The sequence below is a fragment of the Taudactylus pleione genome, unplaced genomic scaffold (genome assembly GCF_031769625.1).
Source record: "Taudactylus pleione unplaced genomic scaffold, aTauple2 ptg000380l, whole genome shotgun sequence".
NCBI classification, from domain to species: domain Eukaryota; kingdom Metazoa; phylum Chordata; class Amphibia; order Anura; family Myobatrachidae; genus Taudactylus; species Taudactylus pleione.
This window is the reverse complement of record NW_028284781.1, coordinates 4,995,551-5,021,647: the sequence shown is the minus strand read 5'-3', so window position 1 is coordinate 5,021,647 and position 26,097 is coordinate 4,995,551. Positions and strand designations below refer to the sequence as shown.

The 26,097-nt window shown below is 41.2% G+C and overlaps 1 protein-coding gene across 2 annotated transcripts in view; it reads right to left on the bottom strand.

Moving 5' to 3' along the window:
* ANKRD28 (ankyrin repeat domain 28) overlaps positions 1-26,097 on the bottom strand; it is a 173,435-nt gene that overhangs the window by 101,427 nt on the left and 45,911 nt on the right. The window contains exon 1 of one of the 2 annotated variants that reach the window (XM_088445444.1): positions 2,981-3,094. The exons of the other annotated variant lie outside the window; for it this stretch is intronic. Coding sequence (XP_088301570.1) covers positions 2,981-3,094 — 114 coding nt within the window. Of the gene's footprint in view, positions 1-2,980; positions 3,095-26,097 lie in introns of those variants that run through there. 2 annotated transcript variants of the gene reach the window in all.

Below are 26,097 nucleotides of genomic sequence, written 5' to 3'. Positions count from 1 at the left end.
CCAGTAAAAAAAGGCACTTAGTGTTTTCCCATAGAATTATTTCCTTGTGATTGCCCAACATATTTGTGCTTCAAATATTCAAATTAATGCATGTCATATTGCTCATATGCTTAGATCGCCTTCATATTCATTATGCAGCTGACCAGCACAGTCTAGCCAGCAACATGTGAAAATTGATGGTGTAATAAGTGCAAGTATCCAATGTTCTGTTAGATGTGAGAGGCGTGCCCATGCTAGATATCAAGAGCTACTCTGTCAGATCTTGGAGCTCTCTTTCCCCCATTAGCCAAATCAATTGAATTCGGAGTCCAGCTGTATCCTGTTAATGGTGGGATTCCCAAAATAGGGATTACCTACTTGTTTAAGAGACATTAAAATGTGTGAAAAAGGGTGAAAGCCCTTTTTAACGCCTATAAAATTAACGTGCTAACGGACATTGGCATGGACCTATGCATTAACAGGGTCTTTTCACCCATCACCAGGTTATTTATCAGGCATTTCTTTTCAGGCCTGTTCAGAACCTGGAATCCCCCCAAGTGCAGGCTGCCATCAGAGCTAATTGAATAGCCCTGGGGTATCAATTAGCTAATTACAGAGGCTAATTGAATTCCCCTCATAGGAAACGGATTTGGGAATTTAAAACCATATCACTCCAAACACGAAAATCACGTTCAATTTACACAAACACCTGCTCATCTGGATTCTGTGTGTTTTGTATGTCACAGTGCAGGGAAAACCACCAAGTTCACCATCAACTCAATTTAGCTCACCACTTTTAAATGTCAGCAGAATGGTGGCTAGTTTTGGGTACCAACCATAAGCATAATCATGTGGCAAGGGGCTCTTAACTCAGATTTATGGCTGGGGTTGCAAGTGGAACGGAGTAGCCCCGGGAAAACTGGCACAAGATGGGTGGAGAGGCCATAGTACAATATTTGCTGTAGGTTGTAGCTATACACTGGCTAATAGCTTCTCTTTTACCACATTGCAAGAATACATACAAAGTGAAATATTAACAGAGGTGGATAAATACAGGGGTCAGAAGCCATATTTTCAAAAATAGCGACCAACAGAATCTTTAATTTAGCTAAGATACAAAAACATTTAAAACAGAAATGACGCACAAAATTAGGTGCCCATAGCAATTTGATGATGATGATGATAATAATAATAATAATAATAATAATAATAATAAAGGGCATTGGCTATCAGGATCCTGGAAAATGTGCAGCTGTGCATCTGAAGGTCTGTTATGGGAACTTTTACAAATATATGGGAGATGAAGAATGTAAAGACGCCTTATGGAATTGAACATGTAGAGGGCCTATACAATTAGGAGATATTCTTCATCAGCTCTTACCTTTTAATGATTAAGTGGTTTATTTACAAACCAACGCAGCTACATCCTATGGTGTTTAAGTTCTAAATTTAAAAGTGAAATGTGTTTAATAGCGAAACACCAGGTGATTTGTTAGTAAAAGCATTGCCCTTTAACATTTTGAGCTCAAATACACAGAGAAGCGTAAGCATTTAGAAGACGCAGCTTAGTAAATTAACCATTAGGTGAATAACAGCATATAGCTGCTGAGGCCAGTTTCAATTTACAGTGCTCCTCAGTATTTCATTAACTTCACTTACACCAATGCACATTCATTCATTATTATTAAAAAAAAAAAAAAAAAAGAAAAGATAAGTGTGATAAGGAAGCATAAAATAGTTGCTACAACTCCATTTATACAAAACAATAACAAACCACTCCAATTTATGGCCTTTTAAAACAATCACATACATACAAATATATGCAGTAAAGCTCCATAACCATCCTGATTCACAGCAATCAGGCCAGCCAACAACTGGAATTAAAACGCATACTTATACTAGTTTCTTATTTAAGCCAATAAAAACGAACGGACTTCATTAGTTCGAATTGCCTAATATCCACTTGCCCTAGAGGCTGCCTTCGGCGGCAGCATGGCAAGGTATGATGTTCATTGCAATCAGCGCTGAATTGAAAGCAGTTTAAAAACGGAATTTCAAGCGTGATATCACTGACGTTTCTTAAAGTCTGTGGGTAACAGATTAAAAATTAGTTATATTTTACCATTAGATTGTATGAAGCCTGGCCTCCTTACGCAAATACTGGAGAGTGTCAATGACAATCTAGAAAAGCTCCATAGGCTAGAATGTAACACCACCACGCACAATAGAAGTACGAAGAACATGATCAAACATAGTAACGCTCATACTTACCAGGAATATACTTGTAATAGTGTTAATTCTAGCACCCTGCACCATTCACAACCCGTACAGTTCCCTCTTTTCTGTCTGGGGTGTCACGTTCTGGTGCTTCTAGCGCGCTCCGGTCTATCTCAATGGTTTGTTGTATTAGCTGAGTGTGCTAGAAGCACCAGAGCAGAGAGCGACACCCCAGACAGGAAAGAGGAACTGCACAGGTTGTTATAGGAGCAGGTTGCTAGAATGAACACTATAATTAAGTTATTAATGTATGAAGCAGTATGTATGGAAACCAAGTATATTTACAATATCATTGTATTTAAATGTCAGGATATAAAGTGTATTAGTATAGTAAATGAAAAGTTTGTAATAAGGAGAAGAGGAAACAAAGGCTTATATTGTGGCTTGCTATGAAGCGCCCTGACCTCAAGGAAAATACTTTTCCACATCACAAATACACGAGAATTAACAGTATGAGCAGGTTTCCATGGATGTACAAGTCTAACACGCTGCTTCTTCCTCATTTTATCCCCCAAGGGTTCAGTAAAGCCTTTGAGAAGTGGCACACAGTGAATAATAAAAAAGTAACATGACTTATTTTCTAATACAGAAAACAAATTACTTTTAATGAAACTTTAGCAAAGATTTGAACACCTCCAATTAACAAATTACTGTGAAAGTTCCAAATTAGAAAGTCCTAGAATTTTTGGGAAACTACCATGGTGAGAAAACACTAAAGTCTTACCGTCACAGATCCAGTGGGCGGGTGACGATAATGATTTCCACGAAGCAACTTGGAAGGAAAATTTGGGGAATCATCTTCACCCTCTTCCAAAACCACAATGCACACACGGCTCATTCGTTCTCGCTTTGAGCCAAAGCTCTCTTTCAAGTACTACTGGGTGTGTGAATAAGTGGGACAATGTCCATTCATAACTCCTTTTCCCCTGTGTTACCAAAAGTTCAATGCTAATACATTTAGTACCACTCGAATTCCTCAATGATCTACAAATTCAACATTATAAAAAATACAATCAGCAAAAAAAAAATAGCCAATGTCTAGAATATTCATTGCCTTATCTTTAAGATAATCTGCAATGTAAAAAATATGCAGAGCCAGGAAGAAATCCACTGAGATCCCAAAGACCTTTGTTATTTCTCCTTCAAGACAGATAATCATTTACTAATATACTTGAATGCGTGGCCATAAAAGTGTACTTTATGTAGTAGTAAAAATAAGCACTGCATCCTGCAAGGTCAGTTGGTTGCTAAAAACACACTAGTCAGCTGTTTGGCGCCTGAAAACAACTGCATTCTGCTGAATCAATGCTGCATTTCCCAGGTTATCCGAATTGGAAAATGGTTTTCATTCATTCTTTTGTTTCTGTGTTCTAATCCTGCACGGAGTTCTGACATGTAGCATAAAAATACAGCAAAGTCCACAAAACCACCAACAATGAGATCCTGAGAGGAGAGCTGGACTTTAGCTCATTCAACATGTGATGACTCAGACCAGAAGGGAGCTGTGTATCCCCAGTGAAACACAGCCGGCTATATCCCAAACGTCCCACATCACAGAAATTACACAGGATGTGTTGACTTCATAAGGAGGAAAACAAGCAGCAGCGAAAAGTAAATCACACAGGAGCAATGTAATATACACCTAATATTCAGATCTCACAGCAATGTAACACAAGAAGGTTCTTCCAGCACTTCAGTTTCAAGGAGTTGGGAATCTTGTGTGGAAGTAGTTCCATAAACCACAGCATCCTTTGTAATTCTCAGCCCGAGCTGGCATCCCTCAAGAATTTAACATGCAAACATCTTAATTCCTGATCTGCCAAGTTGGATGTTCCCATAAGCATCACACACTATTTAATAGGCTTCCTTTCACAATTTCGAAATAAGTCCTTTGTTAAAGAGATGCTGTGCAGAGCTGCAGAGCCCCAGGCTGAGAGGCCGATTGTAAGAGCGAGCAGACAATCTCACTCCCCCAGCAGTAGCATTCCATCCCAGCTGTTATGGGAAGAAGCAAACACACTGCAGAGCTGCAGACTGAAATGCCTAGTAATGCTCACATGTTAACAAGAGGTTTGAGCTGCTGCGCTGAGAGAACCAGTAACTTCCTGTAATGAGGAGGAGTTTCAGTACCCATTCTGCAGCAGTTACCAACAACACTGGTGGTTCACGCGCTGACTAATCTGCTTTTAGGAGGAAGAGGGCACATGTAGAACTGAACATTTTTCCACATGGAAAATAGTACATTTGCTGGTTGCTTGGATAACTGACTCCAGCTTTAGGAAGAAAATTCTTTTTTTCTGCCACATATGAAAGTTGTTAAAGAAAAATGTAATTACTTTTAGGGATGAAAAAGTTTCTTTCATATAATTCTTTTGAACAGCACAATTATTTATCTGGGAAAAAAAGAATGTAAGCAGTGGTTGAAAACAAAAACTATCCTACAGTAATGCAGTGCCAGCCGCAGTGTTTTTAAAATACTAGGTAATGCAATTAAAAACTTAGCATTTGCGGTGATTTAATAGCAGGGGTGAGGGGGAGGGGGAATAACTTTCCTTGACACAACTAATGACTAAAACCCCGGCATTAACTTTATTTGTAATGTCCCTTTAAGCCCTTGTGTTGGGAAGCACTAACTCTTCTATAAATTACACCAATCCATTGCTGCATGATTTTCATATCCCACCAGCAAAAATGAAAGTGTCTGCTGAAGAATGCAAAAGTTGTGCACTGAAATGATGGCTCCTCACACTGGCTTGTCAATCACACAGAGTTCAGGTCTTGCTACTTTGACTACACACAGGGAATTAACTATTCTGTTTTTGACAACCTCACTTAGAGCGTTGTATTTTGTATGGGGCTGATTGTGTTGTATGCAGGTCTGCTTTGAGGTCTGTTCTTAGGGGGCCAGAGCAGGTGTATACGGTCGCCGAGGTTATGCAGGAAAGAAAGGCAGTGCTGAGCACCTGTCTAAAATGACAGATCGCACTTTCGTCTAAGTTAGCTCATATGAAAGGTATAGTGACAAAACAAAAAACAAGTTATGTAATAAACTCACTAAATATTTAATGGTCTACAAAGAAAAATTATATTATATTTTATATATATATATATATATATATATATATATATATATACATACACACACACACACACACACACACACACACACACACACACATATATATATACACACACAGAAAGAGGTGGCACTCAGAGATCTTATAACGAGCTGGAAAAAAATTGCAGTGATTTATTGCAAGATCATCATCGACGTTTCGGGGCATCCTGAAGAAGGGGCATGATGCCCCAAAACGTTGATGATTTTGCAATAAATCACTGCAATTTTTTCCAGCCCGTTATAAGATCTGAGTGCCGCCTCTTTATGCTTACATGTGGTGGGGACGCCGTTCCCTGTAAGGAGGGCACCAGAGCAAGCATTGCGTATCTTCACACAGTGAGTGTCGGATCATTACTGCTTCTATTATATTATATTATTTTTATATATACTTCATATACTGTACACAACTGTGTGGAAAATAGTCCAGCTCTCCAGCCCCTTAACCTAGAATGTAAGGGTTAAATAGCACAAGTGTCCATAATTATCAAGGACCGCAGCATTTTAACATCTCAACTATCTACACCATGTCACCAGATTCCTGCATCTCACCACAACCCCCTGCTTCTCACTAATGACCCCCCTGCATCTCGCCAATGTCACCACAATCCCCACTGCTGCAACCCTGCAGCTGGCTGTGGACCTGCCACTGGGATGTGCTGGAAAGGGCAGGAGGATCATGGATAAGAGATTTGTATTACAGCTACTGTAAGCATTATCAGCAGCATATCCCCAGGGCTGAGTCACCTGTGCATATTTCCGCAGTCTCCATGCACTGCCCTCCCCAGCTGCCAAACTGGCAATGAGCAATGTCCTCTTTGCACAACGTACCCTGTATTACCTGGGCTTCCAAACAGTGCTGACTTCCATGTGAGGTGCCTCCTGTCCACAGAGGGAATATCATGCTGGAGAGAGCACTTCACGGTGGAGGAGTGGTGGCCGGAGTCCGTCTGCAGGTTCACCGTAGGGATGGACATTGGAATCCTACGGTTACTAACCATCAATGTTTGTGTTCCGATGGTAGCGTTTTTACCATTTGATGATGGGAGTCCGATGTTTGCCACCATCAAATGATTTCCATTCGGATGGGTTTTTATTTATTTTTATTCCTGATAGCTATGCCTCCCCTGGCTACTGTGTTTGCATCAGGGCATCTTTATTGGTTTGTTGGAGGCAGTCTCTCACTTTCTGCCTCAGAAGTGACCCTGCTCAGTCCCCGACTACCTCCCGTCTCTAGGCTGCTGCTAAGTAACAGGGCACATTGCTATCTCTGATTGGCTCTCACTATCTCTTGCCATTTCAGCACCCTGCCCAGCTCCTATACAGCAGTTTGGTGCAAGATTTTTTTTTTGGTGACTGTTTCACTAAAATAGTTACTACTCAGCTCCCTTATTTCACAGATGAATGGTTCAAACACCTACACCTTCCTCGACCAATGCTGTACAGAATAGTGAAATCCCCATCAAAATCCATTCAGTGGTTAAAGAGATTAGCCCAAACTGGGGAATTAAATACTACAGTGTGCCCACAACACCGCTCGCGTGGATGTCTGTAAAATTAGTTCAGCAGAGCAATAACATCTAATATTGTGATGTATATTTTATATTGTAGACATTGATCACAAAATGTCTTTGCAAACAATATTTGCAGTTTTTCCTTCAGGGATTAACACAAAAAGATGTTTGGGGCTACTAACTCGTGAGCAAGCCACGTAAAGCTGTCTATGGCAGAAGCAGCTGGTCCTGAGATCTATACCTGCAGCCCTGAGTGGTTGTCCCTGCGACTTGTTGATCGTCATAGCGAAGCAGACAAACTTACAGGAAACTGCAGGAGCTTGAAATTAAAAGGAAAATTCTTGGGGATAAGAGGTATACATGATATAAACACAGTCTCACCTGTGCCAGATCTGTTAGAATCTGTGCTTCAATTAGGTTCCTCTGTAGAGCAGTGACTAAGTTGGCTTCCGTTGCCTAACTTGGGTGGAGTCAAGTTCTCAATGCATTGCTGTGCGCTGGAAGTCCAGTTGCACTATCTTGTAGATCTTAAATCCATTACTACTTACTCCACAGTAACATTTAAAGATTGCATGTAGCAGCCACTCTATGATATGTAGTATTTGTCTTGGTGTGCCATCTACTGGATTGACTAGTATATTGCAACTTCAAGATAAGCTGCCCAATTAATGCTTAACATATTGCTGGATTTTCCTGCAAAATAGATCTTTAGATATATTTTATATTATATATGTGCATATATGCAAACATATATATTACGGTTTGCATTCAGGGTGTGCAATATATGTATTTATTGTATATACAGTATATATTCATTCCGAAATGAACAGTCAGACAAAAATTCTGAATTTTTTCTTGTCTATATAGTTCATACACTGTCCCAAGGAGTACATGCATCCAAAAAAGTTCTTTGTACAGACACAACCATTACAACTTTATTATAAGTATAGATATAGTGTTCCCGCTAGGCTGTTTTAGCGAGGCGCTGCACCCTGCCCAATCTCTAAGGGCAGAATGCACCCTGCCCCTCTTGGCGGGGCAAGCTAAAACAGCCTGCGGGTGCCATCCCCACCCGCGGGCTGCAGTGCCACGCAGGAGGGGAAAATAGCCGGCATCTATTCACTGAGATACAGATGCACCCAAGTTCATTGTGGTTGCGCACACATCGTTCCACGCGTCACCGTATGCCATGACGTGTTCCCATTCGCGGAAGTGCATTTCCGTCCAGTCCCATGGAGATGCGAATGCGCGCCTCCGATCGCGGGAGTCCGTCTCGCACCACGCTTGGCGCGAGACTCTGTGCTACGGGATAAGGATGCAGATGGGCATATCTGTAGGAATGCTTGAGGGCAGACCGACGTGTCCGTATGTGCCGTGCATTCCCTTAAGAGTGATGAAAAAGGGGCGCAGCATAAAGACACTACACTTATCATGGCCACGCCCCTTTTGGGCGCGCGCAGGAATGCCCCTTTCTAGGTCCAGCGCTCTGCCTATTTCGCTGATCCAAGCAGCACCTAATCTGCTGTCTCTCACAGGTGTCAGACGCCAGCTTTTAGCATTCTGACCCTGTTGACATTTCAGGTTTTAGGGATATGCATGGCTGAGCACAGATGGTAAATAAAGATTGAGATACTAATTAAGTCACCTGTGCTGAAGCATGGTTATCCTTAAAATCTGGACCGTTAGGGTGCTTTGAGGACAGATTTTGGGAACCTCTGGTCTACAATTAAGATTCAGACCCGGTCGCAAGCGATGAGCGCTCACATTCGGGTCGATGGTGGCCCACAGCGCATGACAGAGCCGGCTCCGTCGTGTGCATGCGCGAGACCCAGATAGCGACGGGCAAGCCGTTGCTCCGGGTCTCGCACCAAAGGGGGCGTGCTGTCGATGTTGAGTGACAGCAAGCCCCCTTTTGTGGGCGGGGGGATGGCTGCCCAGACGGAGGCGTTCTCATGAGAACGCCTACCGTCTGGGGGACGGCCCGACTGACATCACAAGTGAGAGCTTTCGGCTCTGTGTGAGCCGAAAGCTCTCTGGGGCTTGCGGCAACGAGACCCTACCATAAGGGTTTCGTCGCAAGCCCGAAGGTCGCGATGGTCTTGACCATTGCGACCATCTTCCTGGCCGCTCGCTATAGCTGTGGGTGGTCACCCACAGCTATGCGAGTGGCCAGGAGGCCGTTCTAAAAAAAAAAAAAAAAAAAAAAGACCGGCCCTGATTTAGAGCGAGCGCTCTGTCAGAGCGACCGGCTCTGAATCAGGGCCTAAGACCCTGTTGACATTTTGATTATCGACATATAGCGCTCATGTCGACATTTTTGGTTGTCTAAATATTGTACCTGTCAACATAATGGTGTTCATATTTTGAAATACCTACTTTCCCATCTACTCATTGACAGGCTCACTGTGGTTACATGCTGGCCTACATACCACTTATCTTCCCAGCTACATGGCTGCAGGACACCCAAGGGCCAGGGCTTATTGCATTGTTGGGTTACAAGCTCAACTGCTTAAGGGTGTGAATCAAATGTGCCAGCACCAATTCCGATCTCTTTCTTGTACACCCATTAAGCCATTTTGCCTGCTTGGTGGCCCAGGTCTTAATCCTAGGTTTGCCTTCCCAGATCACCTACATTTGGTTCGCTGTCCACAACATGTGCCACCAAGTACAACATTGTATATATACAGATATATCCTCATACACTATTGCTGCAGTTGTGACAACAGCCCTCTCTGCGCACCAGGTCCCACGGGACTCTGCTTGTGCTGAGCGGTTTTCACCCGAAAATGTATCTTAGTCTCAAGCAGGTGCGACAAACCACTTCACAAGTCTGCACCGATTAATTTTATATGCAATACTTGTACATATGTATGAATCTGTACACTGCATTTAAGGCACGCCCAGCACTCATGCCCGTTTCCAAAGCCAACTTTAGGTGGATTTCTACTTGCACTTCAGCAGGGTGCAAGCAAAAATCTGCGATAAGTGCAGCTTCAGGGCTGGGTGCCCAAAACAATTGAATAGTCACTTTAAAGTGTATTATACAGGGTTGGGGAAAAGAAAATGTATTAGAAACCTTGATCAGCCATGTTTTAATTATTTCTAACATTAACAAACCAAAGTTAATAGGATTTTTTCTAGCCAGACTAAAGGAGAATACACATTAGGTGACCCCCCCAATGCGATGTCCGATGCTGCCGATGAACCAGATATTGGTACACACTGTACAATCCGGTTGACCGCCCGCCCAATCTGTTGTTCACCAGCACCAATGAACTTGCCTGCATCAGCAGCTGGGTCACTCAGTCGTATCGGGCAATGGGGGCGCACATAGTGGGTACACACTAAACAATGTGCCCAAAATGTAGGCCCTATCTGCGGAATCGGACAACATATCATCTAGTGTATACCCCCCAAATGAGTCTTTCTTCCTTCCATTCATCTCTGTAGGACTGAAGGTTTTGAATTGAAACAAACCTGAAGGAGATTAAACCATGAGGTGTTTCTCTGTGTATTGCCTCTTTAATCTGTTAGAGTTGTTTACCCTTAAAGATTGAGAATGTTAGTTGTGGCTTCCTCCTGTCCTATAGGATTGTTAGGGGAGCAGTTTGTGGACACTTAGCTGATGCTAGGTAGATTTAGTACCTGTCTGATCTGGTTCACCCTCCGTTTCTCTGTTGTGTGTGAATTTACTGTATTGGTTCAGCTCACTCAAATGAAGACCACAAGCAACAAGAATGTAAAATAATATCAGGGGTATTCCCTCATAATGGGTTTTTTTTTTTCTTTTTAAGAAGTCACTGTGCCGAGCCTGTAGCCACAGCATAATAAAAAAAAGGGGTTTTTTTTGTTTTTTATTTAATATTTGGTTTAAACCAGCCAACCCTAGTATTCTATAATACAGGATTACTGAGCATCAATGTATGTACATTACTTAATAGCCTTAATATTTTTTGTTGGTGCACTTTTAGCCCCAGATTCTAATTTTCCAAATTGCATATCTAGGCCTGCCCGAACAAAGTATTCAAACTTTAGCTGCACTTTATTCATCCCTGGACTACGGCACTGAAAATTATTGAAATTATTTCAGATAAAGGAATTGCAGTTTTTACAACATAAATTCTCATCTGCCCTACTCCACTAATGAATAACTTTCCTATCTCGCCAGATGACATAAAGTTACTAAATTAGGTTGCCCCACCCACAATTGGCATTCCAACCATGCACATTAAACACAATGATTTACAATGAACCATAGAATTTACCTACTTAAAACACTTCTGATCCTATGGTGCGGATATTGCAATAAAGTATAACCAATTTAAAATATTCACTTCCACTTCCATATTCAATTCCAGGCGAGAAATCGCGTACTTTTCACATACAGTACTTTTCGACCACTTCGCTAGTTTTCAATGCGGAAAAGTATCGCGCGCGTGCCCGCTTTCTGCCATATTCAATTAGAAATCAAAATCAAAACGGGAGTCGGTGAAACTGTAATTTGCAAAAAGTACTGTCAGATTTGGGGAAATGAGCTAGACACCCTCCAAAAGATGGTCTGACATTGGGGATCACTGTAGATACCCCCGAATAGCCCTACTGAAAATATTTGGGGTACTTATATGCTCTCAATAGCTTCTATTTCGCGTCTTTGCAGAAGTGGTGAAGAATAGCATTTACAAAATGAATTGTGTTCAAAATAAGTAGTCCCAGCAAAATTGGGGTACATGAAAATGGGTGCTAGCATATTTTTAAGTTGCTTAAGTGAACTCTTAAAATTCATAAAAAATCCACCTGCTGCAAGCACGTGCAAACTTTAAAACACCTGGGGCATATACTTAGGGACCCTCCTGGAGTCTATTTTCGGTAGTTTTTAAGTTTGTCTCCCAATTATTAACTTTTTCACCCCCAAAACGAAAGTACTTTATGGGGGTGATCTAAATACTTTTTAAAACTTTTTTTGACACACAATACCTTTGGGGGACTGTCCCAAGGGTGCAGGGTGGTTCTCACAGGTTTGCACTCCAAAACCCCAATTCTGCATTTTTTTTCGACACCTATTCATAGGGGAATCTTTTTCGCAGGTCCTATTGCATTGAGTTTCCGCACCAGTGAAAAGAATTTGGAATTGAATACGGAGGAAACTTTTCGCATAGCGAAATAATGTCACTCGCGATACTTTTCTGCAGAAACTGACATCGCGAATAATTGAATACGGCCCCTAGTGCAAATTACAAAACTCATCGGTTTACACAACTCTTCATCTGGGAAAACCAGAGAAATATGATTAAGATTTTGGGTCTGCAGAAGGGAGGTAGCAGACAGTGGACGTAACTATAACTATCCAGGTCAATGACTCATGAGCATTGGGCTTTCCTAATCACATCAGATGCACTAGAAAAAAAAAAAACAATGTTTACTGTAGAGTCCATTAGGTTTTAGCATGTGACATAACAGGAAATAAAAATGAAAATTAAACAAAAGCACAGGCAGAAATGCAGATAGCTACTACAAGAAACATCTCTCCCAAGTATTTATTAAGAGAATTTGTTTTCCTAGAAAATCAAAAAATTATTAAAGACAATCTTGGTATAATCTACTCCTTCCACTATATAAATCCGTGGCAACTTGTTTGTAGCCATTTCCTGTCCTATAAACAGACTATGCCCAGGGGTTGAACAGTACACTTCAGACCCGAGCAATGTTGTTGTAGCTGGTAAGTGCAAAGTCAAAACAGTGCATCCCAATAAACACCCAAAAAGGAAGGGGAGATCTAACTCAAAGTATAACCAGGAACTGTGTGAAATTAAAGAAGTACGTGGGGGAGAGCTGCTATTAGACAAGTACCAGGGGTCCCAGACCTTGTGTAACGCTGCCACGGTATCATCAGTCATTTTTATTATTACTGTGTATTTTCTCAAAGCACAATTATACCGGTCTCATCTTTTTTTGGCATACTGTTTCTACTTTGGAATTGTGGTGATATTCCTGTTGATTTGGTGTATAGGCTGCATTGATATAGCGCACTAGAGGATACAGATATTTGTTTGTTTGCCACGGTATCATGCAGGAAGCTTGTTATAAATTATGTTCCATGGCAGCAGCATGTCATACCCCGGAAACAACTGTATATAGAGGGTTGTGAGGGCTTCTTCCAATCACTCGCGATCTGCAGCCTAGCTACATTACAAATCAGCCTGACCAAGTAGGGTGGGATAAAAGAAGTGTTAACCGGTCTCTAGGATTCTGTGAATTGGCAATATACAAAGACTAGGGGTCCACAACCCAAAAACTGGAAATAGGACAATCCCACCATATATGCATAAAGAATTCTTTATGACTACAGTTCATTAACCAAAGATCAGAAGACTGTGGATAAATATTGTGAAATTTATTAGGAACCATGTATCATCTACTGTATTTATTAGGAAACATGTATCATCACTTTGACCATTGCATTACTTGATGGTTTAACAATCCTCTGACAAATCAATAACCATCCCATCCAGTGAGACTCCCAGGTCCAGTCCCAAGTCTGCTCCAAACATTTTAACTCCATCTTCGAAGGGAAGACAATAGTGCTTTTAATCAATGAGATGGCACCATGCCTCCCAGGACTATATATACACTAACTCAGAAATAGGGTTAAAGCTCAGTCTAAGCTTACATTTCATTTGTATTTTTCAGTTGAATATAATAGATGTGAAGTTTTGAAGGAAGAAAATATTAGTCTTGCATATCTACAAATAAAAGTGCAACAAAAAGCCCTTAATGTATAAGAATCTCTCGACACCCACCAGTGTCCAAGGTTTAGCTCAATAGACTGAACATCCTACGGGGAAAATGGGTGGTTCCACAGTGAAATGAGTGGGGATGGGTATGGCGCAAGTGAGACTTGTTTGTTTAAATTGTCCCAGATATCAAATGAAAAAATGAATGGTAGGAATGGCAGAGGATGGATGAATATGCTTGGGAAGCCAGGCTAGGAAACTAACACCCTGATCAAAGGACAGCGCATTCTAATACCTGGGGCCATTTGTCAGAAGAAAATAGGACTTAATTGGGTGGCGCGATAACAGAGGAGTTCCAGGCCCCAATTATGAATAGATTTGGCAAGACAAAATATTTGATTCCTAGGCTTCTTACTATTCCATATAAATGAGCCACAAAAACTCTGAAAACAACCCAAAAACAGGTATAGAGACCTCGACCAGGTGTGTTTGAAATAAAGCAGCCTTGGAAAAATGCTAATTGTGATCATTTATCCTCCCAACCCAAGAAATGTCGAGAACCACAGGAAGTCAAATCCACAAGAATTGCCTGAAAAAAGGGGTGCAGTAGCAAATGGTCAAAATCGAAGGACTCAAGGCACAGTGGACCGAAATATAATATATAATGTTCACGCTAGGATTTTTTTTTTTTTTTTTTTTTAGGGCAGCGTGCTGATCATCAAGGAGAGCACACATACAAGTGCCAGAAAAAGGGTGTGAACTTGTGGGGGAGGGGGTGTGGCCTCAAGTCACTCCTCCCTTTCCATCTCTCATGCAACAGAAAAGGATACAGATTATGGCTCATGTTTTTATTCATTCAACCATTAACATCCAAGCCACAGCATAATGTGGGGCCCAGTGTGACCTCACGTACTAAAGATACACAAGTAGAACACAGGAAATAAACACTTGCAAGGAAAATAATACACATAATTAATCTCACATTTACTACTACACTGATGTATTATCTGCAGCAACTGAAAAGGGTTTCCTGCGATATTGCACCTTAAAAACTGATGAAACTTAAACTGCACATAAAACCTTATCTTCAGATGCAACCTGTATTCTTCCAAACAAAACATGATTGAAGGAGTGTACACACTCAACATATTACATGAACAAGTCGGGAATCAAAAGAACGGCCTGACGATTGTATAGGTCTGTACCTAGTGTGATAGAAGCACTGGTAAAGTGGTCAATGGCAGATAATTTGTCCTAGGTTGGCAGGTACATTTGTCCTAGGTTTTTGGCCTATGTGTTCTAAAAACACTCAGGAGAAGTCTGGGGGTTTTGTACGCAGACCAGAGTGTCAGCTTTTGAAAAAGCCGGTTTGGGTCCTGGGGGTGTGGATGTGAGGAGAGCGAGGGCTCCATCCACAGGCCACTCCAGGTTTTGGGCATTTCAGCCTGGTATCAGGCTCATTAGGGCTTGCAGTTGGAAATGGCTTATATAAGCATGGTTTGCTTGTGGCTGAGTGTCTCACACCTGGGAGAGCAAGCAGACTAGCCTGTTCAGAGACACTTGGTGATAATCCTTCTGCTGTGTGTGTGTAAAGAGGGAGTCCATCTACCCCAGGAGAGGGACCCCTATCCTGACTGTGTCACACTAGCTTTAGAGACAGACCACTAAGGGTAAGCCCAGATGGGGGGGGGATGAGAGTATCCCAAGACTGACAAACGTTGGGAGCTCAATGTTTGGGAAGGCTAATCAAACTCCAAGAAGAGAGTGGATACAGCAAGAGACAAATCTGTGTAAAGTTCCCAATTGAGGGGAATTCGCCTAAACTTAAGGGCGTGGGAATACTGCGCACATGGAATAAAATAAAACAGAAAATCAACTACATTAAGCAAGAAAACAAGTAATTACTTCAAAGCAACAAAAAGAACAGAGGTCCATGTCACCATAAAACAGGCCCAAGGGGTTGCAAATTTGTGTCGCTTAACAATTGACACTACGAGAGAGCCTGTACGATGGGCAGGGGCAAAAGAAGGCCCAGAAGGTATAAAGACCAGATGAATGACAAAAAAGATCAGTCAAATCCACAGGAGGAATCAATGATGCTAATCAATACAACAGATTTGGAGTCTGCCACAGGCAAGAAGAAGGGGGGGCACAAATAAAATACACATGTAATTTAATAAAGAAGTTCAAGTACAGGGACAGCAACAAATAGCGGTAGAAAACAGATCAGAAACAAAACAGAATAGAGAAAAAAGGTAAAAAGGAGAAAAATAGACATCTCTTGAGCCTGGGTAGAATGATGTGCCAACTCTAGAGGATAGATAACTGGGCTGCAAGCCTTCCACAACTAGGAGCTGCAGAGACACGCATCCGTAAGAGGACTTTTAAATGCCCCAGAATTAATTGGTTTAACTTTTGGAGCTGAAAGGACAATCGTATTGTTGTGTGATCATTCAATAGGCCAGTTAGTGGGGAATCCATGTCACCTATGTAGAGGGTCAGAATTTGTTCCCTGAAAATCTCTGTGAACGTTCCTGCACTCAAAATATTTACATAACACGGGAGGGTAAGCAGATCCTACCACCTTGTGACCGTATGAAAAGTATTATTGGAAGATTTAATTAAAAAAAACAAAAAAAGTCTACCCATTAGAGAATTTAAAAATGAAAAAAGAGGGGTTAAGAAACTAACACTAGTTTTGAATTGTCCAGTATTTGGAAATATCAATAAATTATGGTCTGTTTATAATCTTCCAACTGTTTTCACTCGTTCTATCTTTTCATATATAGCAAAATTAAAAATCTCTCCTTCAGACATTTCACATTAAGAAATTGAATATTGTGCAAGATTCAGAGGATTCCAATATGTGTATTAAAAGTGTCTCAGAGAAGGAGGCTCAAAATTTGAAAATAGAGGAAAGGATTGGTCAGTTTATACAACGCTCCATCTGGGAAACCCAGATATATTATATGATTAACATTTTCAGTCTGCGGAAGGGAGGTGGCAGGCAGTGGACGTTGACTACAGAAATCCAGGACAATGACTCATGAGCATTGGGCTTTCCTAACCACAAAGACACAAGAAGAAGAAAAAAAAAAAAGTCGTACAGTCCATGTACAATTATGTTTCAGCATGACCTGGAAAACTTAGAGGTTTACAGATTATAGAAAAAAATCCCAATTGGGGAGACAATTATACAAGATAATGCAATTTACAAAATGGGTTATGGTAAAATCCCTGCACTTTAAACAGATTTGCATGACTATCAGCCACAGCTTGTGGTGACTAAACAGACATTCTCTCTCATAATGGGTATATACATTATACACATATACACACGGAGAGCTAAGATTTTAAATGTCCGATTTATAAATAGGTATAGGAGGTAACGACTTGGATGGATTACCTATGTCGCAGAGGTACAGTTTTAGGTTACAATTCTAATAAATTTTAATAGGCAGCCTGCAGCACTACTGTTCACAAACTGCTCCTTCCACTATATAATAACTCTGTTTGAACTTGTTTGCAACCGTTTTTTATTCCCACATAACTACTATGCCTGGGGATGGGGCAGTGCATTCCCGGGCCACAAGCCAACACTTAAGTAAAGCACCAGCAATAATATTGTGGACTCCAAGAACCCTACTCTGCTAAGAGCACAGAGGGGCCCACTTCTGAACATGTGTCCAGTTTGTGTGTCCACTGCACACGCACCGCTCAGAAGAGACACGGCTCACAGTCAAAGTAGCCTCGTGAGTGCACAGTCATCATATATGGAGCCATTAGTGGCCACAACTGCACCAACGGTAATTCCACCACTGACAATGCACCAGTCAACTGCATTCACTGCTGGCTGCCTCTCTTCAGCTACACATTGGGAAACTAGTGCCAAACCATGCATAGACTTCGTGATTCTGGGTCAGGGAATCGCAAAACAGAATGACTATTACCATCATAGTCTAGTGCAGAGGTATCCAAAATGTTATTGTGGATTATTATTATTGTTGTTATTGTGGATTATTATTACAGCTATTGTGGAACTACACATCCCAGGCATGCCCAGCCAGTTTTAGCAAGGCCTAATAGAAAAATCGGCAGGGCATGCTGTGATCTGTAGTCCAACTGGAGGGCTGCATATTGAATACCCCTGGACTACAGCCTCTCTCATTTCCACAACTTTGCTTGGCTGCAGTTGTGGTTGTTTTGCACGTACACGTGCATGTAAAGCTAACCACACTGTTTACAAAGTGAACACTTTTGAAACATTTGTGCGTGGTAAGTATTTAACTGCAAATAATGTGTCCATACAATTTTTAGAAAACACCAAAAATTCTAACAGCATAGCAGTGTGAGGTAGATAAACATGGATTCTAGTTTCCAATTCGGTAAGATGTCTTCTTTCTGAAAATGCAAGCTTGGGGAGATGCAATACATTTTGGAATCTTAAATACTTATTTGAATTTCTCCAAAAAATTGTAAAATTGTACCAGTGGCTTCTAAAGTTAAATCAAAATAAACAAACTATTAATTTGAAAGATAAAAAAAAATAAAATAAAAAATAAACAGCAAAAAAATAAATAAAATTTGAGAGTAAATGTAGATCCAGGTCTGTTTTTCAGACTTCTGCGGAGGAGCAAAGCTTTCAGATTTTGTTAAAAGAAACAAATGTCTCGTTCTAGCAGAATATTGGCATGCGTGAAACGTTCCATTTCAGTTACAAGGAGGTGTTTTAGGCAAAATATGTTAGCACTAAAAAGTCAAGATTCAAAAATCATGGAAAATTTCTCCAGTAGCCTGAATTCTTAGAAAATAAGCATTCTGAGCAGCAGCCTTGCAGAGGCACTGGACAGGACAGCGGTGGGTAAAGCAGTACACGTGGAAGATTAATATAAAAAACTAAAATATATAAATGTACAAAGCAAGCCACGAATAAATATGTGCAACCAAGCCAACAAAGTACACATGGTTTAAGCCTAATTTCAGTATGTCCTGTAGAATTTAATGCAAAATTGCAAATTATTTCAACAAAAATTATAGTATTTCGAAATTATTTATTGCCTTGTAGTTTCTCAGTAAAGGTGGTATCCTTTATGCATTTCTCAGTGGCAGTTGCTAAACAAATCTAACATTAACCACCACTATTTATTGATTGTTTTACATGAACATGAAAGAAAAAATGTTTGAAGGCACATCCTATGCTGGACTGAATATAATTCAAAGAGGGTGATTCCATTGTTTTAGGCGCACGTAGGTCCCATCTAAAGTGACCGGGATCAATTTAATTATTTTGGGGACACAGCCCCTAGGCTGCACTTACCGCAAATTTCTGATCACGCCCTCCTGAGTTGAGTGCAGAAATCTGTCAAAAGTAGGGTCTTGGAGCTGGGAGCGAGTGCTGAGCGTGCCTTAATCGCAGCGCACCCGGGCCTTAGCATAGGATTCGATACGCAAATAACTGACAAGCTCCCGTCACTTTAGTGCTATGGGCGCCCAAAGCAATTGAATTGCCATAAAAGTTTACTGTGATCTGGGACACCCCTCTCTTTCTAAAATGCCAAATGCAGCAAAAACTGTGACACTATTGTTATTGTCATTTGAAATTTAATATATACATATAAGTAAACATGTTGCTCCAATTATACTCTTCTCTATAGTTTTCCTATAGTAAAGACATGTCTAGAAGCTGCATACTACCACCAACAGAGCTGGAATACACACTATTCCAACCCAGGGAGCACATACACCCCTTCAATACAAAAACCCTGGCCCCAAGCGAGCATGCCCATCCACCAGGATCCCCCATGTCCGCCCTCAAATCCAAACAAACATACATGCACGTTGGATGCAAGTGCACCTACACGCCCCCATCACACCACAACCCCACCTTACAGCAGAAATGTTTCTCCACTGCAGATAAGCATACACACCGGGGATGTTACCTTTGAGTAATTTAATTATTATTTCTTCTTATATTTAGATCTAATTTCCTTGTGGCAAAACTAAGCAAATATAGCAAATTAATTTGGTTACTTTGCCAGAGATCCCAACAAGTTATCAAAATGCATAATGTTGGAGTTTGTTGAAAGTATTGTATTAAAACAGAGTTTCTCATGGAGACTATGTTCAAAGTAAGTGGAGTAAGGAACACTGGGTGTGCTGCACAATGTCAACATAGCATTTTTTTTCCCACTATTTAAGCCCTACCCTTCAATCTAGCACTAAAATGTGTTTGACATTGTTAGTCAACATGCATGATGCCAACATTATGACCATGTCAGCATGGTGTATATCAATATACAGCAATGATCATTGCAGCATGGTGTATGTCAATATACAGTAGTGACCATTTCAGCATTGTGTATGGCAACATGTCACATGTTTATATTACAGCGTGACGGTTTCCCGACCGCTGAAATCCTTGCGCTAGTGTAAATAAATTATTTTGTTTTCCCACTCACAGCTGCTAATCCAATCAGCCAGTACCAGCTGGCTAGTTAGTTCTCAAAACCAAATAGACCCAAAAGATTGTTGGATTGCGCTTCAGAGTGAAGCCTAATAAAATTTACTACAACGTAATAACCACTTGACTTTGAGACAAAATATTTAGACAAGGCTTCTCTTAGTAAAATATAACAAATGTAATATACATAATCAAAATTTAGCAATTTTGACACATATGAGATAGAACAAATCTGCCACATAATAAAACATACATGTATAAAATAGTGTCCCTTGGACTTCGATCGGTCCTTGTATAAAATGTTGTAAAATATGAAATCAGGTAACTTGAGTATAAATCCTCACTAATGAAATGCAATTAGTCAGTGTCTCCTGTATAGTTTAGTTGCATACATATAGTGTGCAATGCTCACCAGCAAGTTGAAAAGCACAAATCGGGATTCCTTTAGCTTGAGTGTATGGGATTCAGAGGAAATGCTTTCACTCAATATTAGTGTCTGCCTCCCCGTATAACTTGTGGAGGATGGCGGCAGTGTGTCTCCGCTGTATGGCTCGCCTCCCGAGTCTGGGGAACCACAGTGTGTGTTTATAGCGGCTGGTGTGGTATCCCAGCACTGATCACACAGAGTCCTCCCCGTGGGGATCATTTGCCTCTGGTTACAGCCGGTAATAGCCACTTGATATTGGATGCACGCTCATGGACCTTGGTAAAAATAAAGTCCATCAAATAGTACAGGTCCACACAACGTGACAGAGCAGGTATATCTGTATTGCCTGGATGCAGTTTCAAGGCACTATTATCCTTTTGTCGACCGATTTCGCTTCCTTCAGGGAGCTTTATCAAGACGAGCATTGCACACTATATGTACGCAACTAAACTATACAGGAGACTGTGACTAATTGCATTTCATTAGTGAGGATTTATACCTGGTTTCATATTTTACATTGTTTTATACAAGGACCGATTTATGTCCAAGGGACACTATTTTATACATGTATGTTTTATTATGTGGTAGATTTGTTATATTTCATGTGTCAAAATAGCTAAATTTTGATGTATATTAAATTTGTTATATTTTACTTAGAGAAGCCTTGTCTAAATATTGCATGTCAAAGTCAAATGGTTAATACACTGTAGTAAATTTTATTAAGCTTCACTCTGAAGCGCAATCCGACATGTCACATGTTGCCATTAAGAACACGTCAACAATCAATTAGGTTCGAGAATAGCAAAAATCACGGACCTGTGGGGTATTTCCAGCAGGTGCAGAATTTTTGGTATTCAATTAAGTGCAGAGTTTTCATTTATTGAGCGGCGGGAGGTTTAATTTTCTCACAGCCCCAGAGCACGACTGATTTTTCCTAAAATCCATATTTTTAGGAAAGAAATGCTCTGAGTCCCTGTGGCCCCCCTTATGATGAAACAATTGGAAGCTTCCAATTAGCATAATTACTCACCTTCCAAAACGCTGTCTTCGTCATCCAGCTTTGGGATACAGTCTTCTGCAGGAGCAATGGGTTTAAGTATGTTGTGCGTGTGAGTGTGTCCTTAACAGAAGAGAGATCACTGCAACTAGTATGGGCTATTAATGAGAATATGGAGAAGGGATTGAATTGCTATGCTTTTCTTATCCTTATGAAAGTCTTTTTCTGACTGACATCAATGACCTTGAGTAGTGTACTTCCATGAGTACCCAGAAGAGAGAGACAAATAATGTACACTATGTACAATTGTGAAGATAAATTTATTGTATGTGTAATGGCACTTACCTTTATTCAGTAGTAATCAAGCATTGGACAATTTCACACCATTGTCCATTGATGAATGGTACCATTACCAGTCACAAGGATCAGAGAAGCACTGGAATTCAATCGCTATTCCATATACTGTAAACAAGACCTATATTGACCAGCTCTCAACAGTCCTGTTTGAATTTCTGCCTCCTCATAAACTGTTCCTTCCTGGCACAAGTCACCACACATCCAATGGTCTATGAAAAAACATGACAGCTGCAAAACCTGCTCATATATAGCAAGTGATCAAGCCTAATGCCAGCCACACACTGGCTGATCCTGCTTCTTAGCCAAAGACAAAAGCTGAATGGAAATATTTGATTATTCTGCAAATAGACCAGGCCTCTGAATCGCATCCAGTTTCAGTGGTACTTATGTGAGGTCGCAACAGAATTGCATACACAGGTCAATAGCAAATCACATTTATCAACATGCCCAATAAACAGATCATCATACACTTTTGCATTTTTGGGGCATTTGTAGGCAGCATTAATAGGATACTCCAATTAACACAGTAGAAAAATTGCTTTATAAGAACATACACTACAACATTTACAAAAATTATACGTGCCTTTAAGTATCGTATATATGGCACAGAAAACTAACTGTGCAATGAACACTCCAATCCCTGTTTATGAAGACCACCAATCAGTGAGACACAAGACAATGGCAGGAAAAGTCTAGAAATAAAACCTAACTTAGTAAGGTTTCCCTGTGAACAACATTTACAGAAAAGCAGGCAAAGTATTCTGCATTACATTTACATGTTAATGTATGCTCCACAATTAGCTTCTGTGAATGCACTGTAAGCAACTATAAATATCATTTTCATAGAACAGAATTTAACGCCAGTAACAATCAAGTCTAAAAGGCTACTTTCGGTCTTGTTAAGCCATGTTGTGTTGACATTTTACTCTTGGTGGCTGCCCAGGTTAGAAATTTCGGGATGCAGTCAGGGAGCAGACGGTTGAAATGCCGACTGCCGGCTTCCCGAGTGTCTAAGGGGTCTAACGATAGGTGTCGAAATCCTGACGCCTATCATTATCCTTACACCGGGAGCCCGGCATACCAATCGGGGGAAGGGAGGGGAAGGTCCGGGGCTCCCCTTTTGGGGGGGGGACTTAGGGTTATGCATCCCCCCGGGAGACTTCAGTTTAAGCTGCAGGGACAGGGGGGGGGGGTGAGGTTAGGTTTAGGCACTGGGGGGGAGAGGTTAGGGTTAGTTTTACTTACCTAAATCCCCTGTTGGGATCTTCACATGCAGCTGCCGGTCATACATACTGATTCAAAAATGTCACCCCTGATCTTTATACAGTGATATTGTAAGCCCCCTTACTGGTAGTGTTCTGCTAGGCTTTATTTGCAGGGTGTCCTATCTACACTGAGTTAATAGTTGTAAAATGTGCCATACCCTTATGGAGGCGCCTCAGTAATTTCCTGCTGAACTCAGCAGGCTGGCGGCGCCCCGCTGAGCTGACTTCCCGGTAAACATTTCTACTCCAACCCTGCTATATCCGCTCTGCTCTTTCTGGCTGCCTTGCTCCCCTCTGGTTAAACTCCACCTGCGATAGGATGCTGCAGTATCTGGTGAGAGACAGAAGGGCTGTGTGTGCCTCTTCTTGCGGGTTGGATACAGGATGCCGGCGCTCGGGATCCCGGCGGTCAGAATCCCGACGACAGCATCCCGACCATGTTAAAATGTCTACGACCCCAGGTAAGTAAGCCTAATCCAACCCCTCCCCAGTGCCTAAACCTAACCTTTTCCCTTAGTGCGTAATCCTAACTCTCCCCTCACCCCCCGGGAGCCCAACCCTAACCCTCTCCCCCTAGTGCCTAACCCTAACCCCAGTACTTACCTCCGGGATTCCGGAGGACAGGATGCCGGCGCTGGTATTCTGACAATGGTCAGGTTTCTGGCGTCTGTATTCTGACTGCCAGAATCCCAGCGGTCGGCATTCTGACCTAATCCCCTTCTCGCCGAGGCAAATCCAGCCCTCCTGTCTGTCTCCAGATATAAGAGGAGACGCCAGTGAGTACCCTCCTTGTCAGGTCCAGCTTCACATGATCCATTTACACAATTGAGACTGGGACCAGCTCATCCTGCTGGGACCCAGCTATTCGCAGTATGTATTTTACTAGTGAGCTCTGGACTTGTGGAGAAAAGCATTGGTTGGATGCAGTGTTGATAGCAACATTCTCCTAAAAGACCCGATGTAATTACTGGTCCCTCTCCTATTTATACTTCGTGCTACTGGTAAATGGTCACTTTATCCTCTCACTGTTTTGAAGTATCAAGTCGGCAGTCACAGTCTCTGATACAGTGTGTCAATTACTGTAGTTCCCATTCTAATGCTCTCTTTTATAAAGAATGTACTGCTGTGGCATAATGTGAATAAGGGGCACTACTGTGACACCATGTGAATAAGGGGCACTACTGTGTGGAATAACGAATTGTAGGAACTACTGTGTGGCATAATGTGAATTGTGGGCACTACTATTTGGTATAATGTGAATAAGGGGCACTACTGTGTGGAGCAAGTGAATTGGTGACACTAATGTGTGGTATGTGAATTTTGGGCACTACAGATCAGTCTTCATACACTGAATACACAAAGCGGCGTGGGACACCTGTCGCTGGTGACCCCCCCCCTGGACCAGGGTTGCATAAAATTCTGATTTTTTTTTTAATAAAAATTTAAAAAAAATTGGATTTATTTGATTTAAATAAGATTTTTTGGATTTAAAAATATATTATATATTTTTTTAGTAAACTGTTTAATTTTAGATGTTTAAACCTTGTTTAAGTAATAAATTAACAAGCTTTGAAGTGAGAACAGTAACAAAATGAACACAGTAATAGAATAAATACACACTAAATAGTTGCATCAAGAAGTACAATTAGGCTCTGAATTTCACTCAGTTGTTTGAGTCTGAGTCAAACATGTACATGTCTTTGTCCAGGTCCTAACATTTGTCCTCAACAGAAAAGACTCTGGGAAATGAAAAAGCAGCTAAGCTGGTTGCATTCTACAATCTGTTGCGTGTTCTGGATTGCAAAAAACCGTATGTTGAAAAAATCCTTTCAATTCCTGCACTTGATGAAACTGCGGTGAATATCTGCTTCAGAAGATTTACTACAGAAGTGTCTAACTGAAGTTGAGCTGCGTAGGACATCCATCAGGCTAAAGGAGATACTTAGCATCCCACTTCAAACATGTATATTACAAATGGTTTCATAGATGCACGAAAGTTGATAATGACCGGCATAATTTGACGATTATTGGCATGAGCAAACTCTATAGCAATCTCAATTTCAGCAGGACTAAGCTTTTTTTCCCCTGTACCTAGGATCAAGTAGATTAGCCAGGAAGTGGGCATCTATGAGTGCAATTTTAGCTCTTGCCTTTGCCATCTTTACTACATTGCTGTGGTGTCCAATTTCTTCAAGATCATCTCCACACTTGTACGACATCACTGATTATGCAGTTTCGTCTTTGTGCACGATCCAGATCTACAGCTACATCATTTGATTTAAATAGTTTGATTTAAATCATGCAACCCTGCCCTGGACCAGTGAGACTTGGCTCAAACCGAGCATTTTTTCTGACGAAAATAAGTCTTCGACGCAATCGGATGTGACAAGATGCTTCACGAGACTGCACTAATTTGATGTGGGACACTTGTATACCTGTACATGTCTGAGTCTGCATACAAACTACAATGGAATTTGGCGTGAATAAAAGCGGTGGCCACTGCATCGTAGCACTTCAATGATTAGACTGACTTGCACACAGCTATACAAGTGTGGTCCCTGGTGAAAAGTTCAAACAATAGATCCCCAAAAGAAGACTTTTTTCAGCCATTTATTTTTCTTTTTAAACAAACTTTCTTCTAATGATAGTAAATGTTTATCAAGTATCACTTTGTAAACATGAACACTTAGGCGTATTCAATATGGCGCTAAAAGTCCAAGGTCTGACTTGTCGCCCTCATAGCCGTTTTTTGCAGGTATAAAGTATGGGGCGCGTGCCTGCTTATCCCCGCATACAATTAGGATCCAGCGAAAACGGGACCCGGTGGAAAGATAAGTAGCGAAAAGTCCTGTCAATTTTCAGAAAATCATCCTGGCACCCCCCCTAAAGATGTCCTGACATGTGGGATCACTATGGGTACCCCTGTTTTGGCCTGCGGAAGGTAAGTTGGGTTTTTAAATAGCCGCGGAAGGTGC